General features: G+C 48.2%; 1 protein-coding gene across 1 annotated transcript; it reads right to left on the reverse strand.

Moving 5' to 3' along the window:
* Positions 1-1,302: 1,302 nt before the first annotated feature.
* RBP7 (retinol binding protein 7) lies at positions 1,303-6,202 on the reverse strand. Its single transcript, XM_083454396.1, has 4 exons — positions 5,914-6,202; positions 3,352-3,530; positions 2,201-2,302; positions 1,303-1,598 (listed from the first exon to the last, which is right to left on the reverse strand). Exons 1-4 carry the CDS (start codon positions 5,984-5,986, stop codon positions 1,548-1,550), a joined length of 405 nt encoding a protein of 134 aa, XP_083310522.1. The 5' UTR covers positions 5,987-6,202; the 3' UTR covers positions 1,303-1,547.
* Between the last annotated feature and the right edge of the window lie 2,055 nt (positions 6,203-8,257).

Raw genomic sequence — 8,257 nt, forward strand, 5'->3', positions numbered from 1 at the left:
TAGGAAATTACGGGATTCTTTTGTGTTTGGGCAGGGGGCAGGACTTGTGCTGAAGAGCCCCGGGGTCCACAAAAGCTTGCCACAGTTAAGACATTTTGGTTAGTCCTATTAAAGGTATTGCCAAACTGTGGGTCACAACTTGCATCCATCTCAAGCTTCTACCAACTTGTACTAAGAAATAATGAGCTGCAGGGCCTTGTCTGGTGATCAGAAATTTCTGCAGAAAAGTTAATTCACCAGCAACTAGCTTACTGAGTTTCTCATCATGTAATGCTTGATTTGCCTTAAAGCAGGGGTGCAGAGTATTTTCCAGCCTGAGGGACACGTTGGCTTAGGTCGCACATGAGGGTCGCACATGAGGGTAAGGCCACATACCTAACGGAAGACAGGGCCAGAGGCGCACACACACACACACACACAGAGAGAGAGAGAGAGAGAGAGAGAGAGAGAGAGAGAGAATTCACAGTTCACTGGAAGATGGATTGGTTGTTAAATTACTCTGGGGATTGCTGCTCTGTGAAGCGAATAGGGGTCTCCTAACAATGCTCAGCATTCTCAGTGTCCCGAGAACACCCAGCAAGGAGGGAAAATGGCCAGTGGTTTAATTCTTTCTTGACCAAAGCAGTTCCTAAGGTGTTCAGAAAATAAACACATACACATACTACTTGTGGCTATGTAGCTGGCATTAACTTTTTCAGGCTTGTGCTCTGGCTGAACAGTTGAAGCCACAGCGGGACCAGGCACCCCTCTCCCAGGCTTAAATCGCTTCATCTGATGGAGTGCGTGCAAACACTTCTACATGGAAGTTGCTGCTGTGCTTGCCTTTTCAAGCCCCTCCTGTTCCTAGGAGACAGCAGGGCAGGGGACAGAGGGGATTCAACTGGCCCGCCCCTCACCTGAACAGCTTCTTCCTCTGCTTTGACCATGTGCTGCACCCCTCACCCCCTCCAAACATACACCTGCTTCTGATCACTCAGACTCTTCCCCTTCCTCCTGCCCTGGCTCCTACCTTGTGGGTGGCACAAAACCCCATAAATCTCTGGCCCGCTCCAGCCCCCTGCCCGTCACACTGGTCAGAGCCCTGCCAGTCCCAGACACTTAAGCTGTAGCTCCCAAAAATATTTGGGGGGAGGCCATGGATCTTTAAAGTGGTGCTTTCAATGTATGGTGTGCAGCTGGCATAGGTATACACACCTGCAACCGAGAATTCCACATATATAGTCTTCTATCCCCAAAGGGCATTTTTAGAAAAATAGTACAGTACTCTTAACAAAAAGCTGTAGACTCCCAAGTTGTATTGCAAACAGTCATCTTTTTTTTTTTTTAATGAAGTTACACGGTTAGTGCAGGTTAACAGTTACGTTTGTTCCAAAGGATCAGGTTGGAATGCTTTTACAAAAAGAGCACCAGGGGTGGAGGAAGAAGGTTTGACCTGTAAAGCTGCCTTTTCAGTTAGCACTCCATGTCTGAAGTGCCGCTATGCATAAACGCTCCTGTACGTGGTTCTCTGCGCTGTTGTCATTTGGGGGATATTGCAGGAATCAACTTCACGCTCGCTTGAAAACCTGCCTGCTTACTTGGTCTTCACATCGGAGTTCCTGCACAAGGAGACATCCGTTAGGAACAAGAGAACATGAAGCTGCTGTACACCAAATCGAACCCACTGGTCCATCTAGTTCAGTATTGCTTACACTGTTTGGCAGCAGCTCTCCAGGGGTTTAGACAGGAAGTCTCTCCCAGCCCTACCTGGAGACGCTGGGGAATGAACCTGGGATCTTCTGCATGCAAAGCAGATTTTTGACCTAAATGTAGCAGTAGCCTAGGCTTTACCCATTGGCCAACTCAATCCCACCGAGGCAAAAGGCTCATTAGCTCTCTCCCCAGTGCATATAAATAGCAGAGACCTTGGCTGCAAACTCCCATCCCAAGTGAAGAACACGCAAGCTATTGATGCAACAGCTGTTAAAAAGCCCCTTGCTGCTCACATTGGGCAGGGGGACAGGGGAGAGAAGAGTAGGCCTGAGGACTCACTGGCTATCTCAAGCATGAAATATGGCTGAGGTGTGGTGGTAGGGGGGCCCTTCAAACAGGAAGACCCATATGCAAAGCATACGGAGTCAACACCCCCTAGCTCCAGAGTATCTATCTAGCTGGCTTACCTCCAAAGCAACCCCAGCTATACACCCCTGTAACAACTTACCAAGAACAGGTCATCTCCTTCAATCCAGTGGGTCCAGCCTCTGTTCTTCTTCTCTCCAGTCTGGACACAAACAATCTTGTCGCCGTCCCAGTTAACTACACTCTGCAGGGGAGGAGAAGGGTCAAAAATATTCAAGGCGCAGTTCATCTCTCAGGTTCTGCTCCAAGGGTCAACAAATTATACAAGGGCAACACAGAGACTAAGGAGAAGGAAGATAACAGGCAGAGCCACCCTCCAAACTGTCTGTGAGGCACATAGGGGTGGGCTGTCTGAGGGCAGTGCAAGGTTGGTGGGGCAGTGCCCTATCCATTTCAATTAACCCAACTCCACTGTCGTCATGCCAGAAACACTTTCCATGGGCCCACAAATTTTGCTCCCACCCCAACAATGCTAGCTTGGCCCTGTTTATGATGTTTAGATTTATGCCCCACCTTCTAACAGGGCAGCTTACAATAAGCCCATGACAATTAATGCAAGTTAAGGGCTCTTGAAAGTAGCATCCAGATGAACAGAAGAACAAAAAAGGTTCTGGTGTGTACACCTTGATGAAGCACATTCATTCCCTCAAAGAATTCTGGGCACAATTCCCATAAACCCTTAAACTACAGTGCCCATAATTCTGTGGAGCGAGGAAGAAATGCTTCACAGGTGCAGTGTGAACATAGCCAAAGTATTGAAAAATAAGAGGACAGTGCTGGAAAATGTTGTTTTAATAGAATCAGATTTGGAAGGGGCCCTGAGGGTTATCCTGTGCAAATCCTGTGCAATGCAGGAATCCTGCCCCTGGGTGGGCTCGAACCACCAACCTTTTAGTTAAGAGCCAGATGCACTGTCCCATTGTACCACCTAGGATGCTCTTGTTTGCAATTTTTTTTTTAACAATGTTGTCCACCAGCCTGAGCTTATCAGTATAGTGGACAGAAAGTCAGGCTATACAGTTTCCTGACCCATACTTGTGTAATATCACAATGCACTCATACATAAACAAGAATTGGGTACCACAAATTATTGGATCCCGCTCCCCCCCCCCGCCGCCCAGACATCCTGCATGCATGCATGCATCCATCCTGGCCGGGGCAGAGGGAGGATGGCAAGTTTATTTTCAATTAAAGCTGCCTACTTAGAGAGTGGCTTTCTCCAGTCCTCAGTACCTTGCATTTTCTATTGTCCAAGCCTTTGTTGTCTTCTTCAAACTCCTCCCCAATCCTGAACTCGACTAAATAGCTGCGGAAAGTGCTGGTTGTGCTGATGGAAAATGAGTCCCCATCTTGTTTGAAGACCTTCTGAGGCTTCAGCATTTTGGCTATCTTGCGGGTGGCAAAATCGATACCTTTGCACAGAGAGAAGTTGCATCCAGGTTATTTAGACAGAACACATTTGATTTTCCGATCACAGGAAGCTGCCTTTTATCGAGTCAGACCACTGGTCCATCTATCTCAGCACAATGCTGACTGGCAACAGCTCTCCAAGGTATCAGCCAGAGGAAATTCAATGCCATACCAGGAGATGCCAGGGACTGAACCCAAAACCATCCGCATGCAAAGCAGACATGCTACCACTCAGCTATGCCATAACTGCTACTTCCCACCCAGTGGTATAGTGGTCCAGGGTCATGGGGGATGGGATCAAAGACCCATTACTATTTCTGTCGCAGGGTCCATGCCTGCAGCCTTCCAGAGCTGCCCTATCAGCATGAAATGGATGCCACTTCCATGTTGCAGAAGCCAGGCACTTATAAACACTGAAAACACAAGGTGCTTTCGCTTTAGGAGAATGGTGTGGATATTCTGTTCTGTGCAACGGAACTTCAAAGAAAGCACAACTTAAAGTCATTGCTAAAAAATATAATGGGGCAGTTCAAATCCTTTCCCCAGAAAATGGTAGATCTATCTGAAAGGCAACACAGTGACATCTGCATTGCTGGTTGCAAGGCATCACTAATATATCTTATAAGGCTAGTCATAAAAGGGGTGTGACTGTGACTATCATGAAGTGATCTTGAACTTACAGATTTGCCACTACATTCCCACTCTACCCCTCACCTGCCCAAACCTAGATAATCGGAGTCCTGGTCAGACCACTGCTCCTGTGCTTTTGCCTTTGAAGATCGGAAGAGGTCCCCATTCCTTAGGATTGATGGAGAGCAATTAGCTTTGTTAAAAAGTGTTTAGGGGGCGGTGAAAGAGAGAATTCCATGTTCTTTCAACAACTCAATCAGGAAAGTGTGGCAAGTGTGAAATCAATTCCTCAACTTCTTCAGCCCAGTGTTGAAATAAAGTTACTCATTTGAGCCAAAATAAATGGGTCAGACGTCTGAATTATTGGGAAACATTATTGCAAACTTTTAGGTTGGCACAGAAGATTACGGAGTGCTCCCTCAGCCTCCTCTCCCCTCTTCTTGGAAGTCCTCCAGGCAGCCCCTGCAGTCCCCCCCCCCAATCTCTGAGCCGCCTCAGCTCCTGGCAACCAGCACCCCCTGGCCAGCCCCAAAGGCACCATTTGCCTGTGTTGCTTGTAGCCAGGGCTGCTGCAACGAACAGTTGTGAAAGCCTTTGGGAGGCAGAGACGTGAGAGGGCATCAGAGGAGGGAGGGAAGGAAAGAGGGACAGAGGCCAGGGTTGCCTGTGGCACCCCTGACCATCATTTCAAGGGACCCCGGGGTGAAAACCACTGGTCTAGCCCCTTGGAATTGGTTCTTTGTCAACGTAGGCGAACTAGTAGCTGCTGTGGGGCCAGTGTGGTATAGCGGTTGCTGTGTTTGATTTGAAATGATAGAGCCCTAGTTCAACTCTCCACTTTGAGGTCTCATTAGGCAATATTTTCTCACAACCTAACCATACCTTACAAGGTTGTTGAGTGAAAAAAAAGGAAGCCATGTGGGTGTGGCTGCCCTGAGCTCAAGAGCTTGTATACTTATAAGCACAGGGCTGCAAATATTCTAGACCTGACCCACTTGTGTTGCCAAACACTGTTGTTGAGACAACTCACTAAGGAGACTGTAATCCCCATTTTAGCTAGAGAATGAAGGCTGAGAAGACCAGGTATGTCCAGAGCTACACCAATAAGCAATTTGGATGATATTAACTCCCACATAAACTCAGATGATCACCTAGGTGTTGGCCTCCCCCCTATAATATGCACTTATTTTATTTGAAGCACCAAGTGTTTCCTGCAGATTACATCCTTGCACAGCAACAGAAGGAGACTTTGAATTTGCCCAGCTCTTCCTTAAAAATATACTCCTATACTCACTGATGTTGGTCTACGTCACAGGGTTGTTACAATGGCAAAGCAGGGGAGGGAGAACAAACTCCAGCTCCTTGCCTGGAAAGGGACTTCCATTCAGAAATACGTGTAGTTAATCCTCCAAAATACAGAATGCTTGGATTCCTCAATTCAACATAAGGGAAACCAGCAATCCTGCACATACTTATTCAGGAGCCAAGCCCCAAATTCAACAGACCTTACATCTGAGTAAATAACTCTAGGAACTCAGAGTTGAAAATCAGCAGTGATTAGATACAAACTTTTTAAATAATAAAAACAAAAATCAGAACACCCATCATATATTGCAGAGTTCAAACAACTACATATACAGCTTCTGGCTAAGGAAAGGGGTAGGGTGGGGGACATTCTGCACGAAGTGGAACAGTTACCAACATAAAGCAAATAATCAAATAGGAAGAGAAAAATCAAACTATATTTCAGCTTACCTAAGGCCACCATGTAGCCTTCAAAGTTCTCACTGCTGACAAGGTTCCAGGTGCCATTGAAATCAGCAGGCATGGCTGAAGTAGACAAACAAACCTAATACAACACCAAAGCTAACTGGACCTTTGCAGACCTTCCTCGCTTCTCTCTCTAGATATATATATATGGAGAATAGGAGAGGTCTCACAGCTGAAGGTGATGGGAGTGTGACCCAATCTACTGGAGGGGTGGGCCCAGAATCTGCTGCAGCTGGGACTTTGGAGGGGAAAGTTCAAGCTATTTGAAATCTTTTCTTCAGAACTAAAAGTGACTGTTCCATGAGTCACGGGGTGGGGAGGAGGCAAGAGGAGAGTTTTAACCTCTTCTTGGTCTTCATGTGGGTCAAATCTGGGTCTCTCTCAAAACTGGTGGCGTGGGAGAACTTCTGAGCAGCCCTGCCAGAGATTAGGCCAAAGGTCCCTCCAAGGCCCAGTGTCTTGCTTCCGACAGTGGGCAGCCACGGAGCTTCCCCACGGTCACTTCCAAGCATTTGGTATTTGGAGGCATACTACTTCTGCAAAGGCAGTTTCTATCCCAAATTACCCAGAGCTAATACTGGAATACTGGGGGGACGCGGGTGGCGCTGTGGGTTAAAGCCTCAGTGCCTAGGGCTTGCCGATCGAAAGGTCGGCGGTTCGAATCCCCGCAGCGGGGTGCGCTCCTGTTGTTCGGTCCCAGTGCCTGCCAACCTAGCAGTTCGAAAGCACCCCTGGGTGCAAGTAGATAAATAGGGACCGCTTACTAGCGGGAAGGTGAACGGCGTTTCCGTGTGCGGCTCTGGCTCGCCAGAGCAGCGATGTCACGCTGGCCACGTGACCCGGAAGTGTCTTCGGACAGCGCTGGCCCTTGGCCTCTTTGAGTGAGATGGGCGCACAACCCTAGAGTCTGTCAAGACTGGCCCGTACGGGCAGGGGTACCTTTACCTTTTTTAATACTGGAACAAGAAAGTGCCCAAGAATTAGCTGAAGACTCTTTCCAGGGATGGGGACATCTTGGCCTATTCAGTGTTGCTGGGGCTACAGTTTCCATCACCCCCTGACCTTTGGCCTTGCTGGCAGGGGCTGATGGGAGTTGGGATCCCAACATCTGGAAGGCCACAGGCTCCCCAGCCTTAGTCTAAACCAGGATCTCCTTTCCAACAGTTGCCAGTCAGATGATTATGGGAGGCCAGAAAAGAGGCCTTTGCTGTTTCTGTCCTCTGCTACAGAATTGTATGCAAAGCAACTTAAAAAAAAAAAAAAACCAGTAAGAGTTGGAAGGGACTCTAAGGATCATCTAGTCCAACCCCCCTACAGTGCAGGAATATGCCGCTGTCCCTTACAAGGATCGAACCTGCAACTTTGGCATTATCGGCACTGTGATCTAACCAACGGAGCTATCCGTGTACTGATTGATAACAATTAAAGTAATAACAATTAAAGATAGACTGCCTCAGAAGATGGAAGTTCCACATAAAGACTAATAAGGTTGTATCCAGTCAGGTCCTACCCACAGAAATAAATGGGCATATGTTAGCCATGGCCATCAATTTCAGTGGGTCTACTCTGACAGGTCCATGCATTTTTCTCCTCCCTTAAGTTAGGGTCTGCCGCCACACCTTGTGGTAGTGAGTTCCACAAGCTGATTGTGCCCCATAAGCAGAAGGGCTTACTTATGTCTCACCTGGATCTAAAGCCCATTTAATTGGGAAGAACACCTGCAACTACCCAGTGGTCCTTGGTCCTCTAGGCAGGCCCTTCAGCCTGTGCATTGCACCCTGTTTATGTACTGTAAACTTGAACATAAGCAGGTGCTCCACCTCCACAGCTGGAGGCAGTATGCCTCTGAATACCACATGTGGAGAGAGTACTGTTGCGCTCAAGTGCTGCTTGCAGGATTCCCAGAGGCACATGGCTGGCCACTGTGAAAAGAGGATGCTGGGCTAGATAGGCCTTTGGCCTGATCCAGCAACTTGGCTGTTCTTATGTTTAGATAAGGCTAAGCAGATAACAGGATGAATAAACTCTCATGTGTTACCTTTGCTCTGCAATACGCTACAGCCAAAGTTTAAAGGTAAAGGTACCCCTGCCCGTACGGGCCAGTCTTGACAGACTCTAGGGCTGTGCGCCCATCTCACTCAAAGAGGCCGGGGGCCAGCGCTGTCCGAAGACACTTCCGGGTCACGTGGCCAGCGTGACATCGCTGCTCTGGCGAGCCAGAGCCGCACACTGAAACGCCGTTTACCTTCCCGCTATTAAGCGGTCCCTATTTATCTACTTGCACCCAGGGGTGCTTTCGAACTGCTAGGTTGGCAGGCGCTGGGACCGA

Source organism: Podarcis tiliguerta, assembly GCF_965153285.1.
Source record: "Podarcis tiliguerta genome assembly, chromosome: 8".
NCBI lineage: Eukaryota > Metazoa > Chordata > Lepidosauria > Squamata > Lacertidae > Podarcis > Podarcis tiliguerta.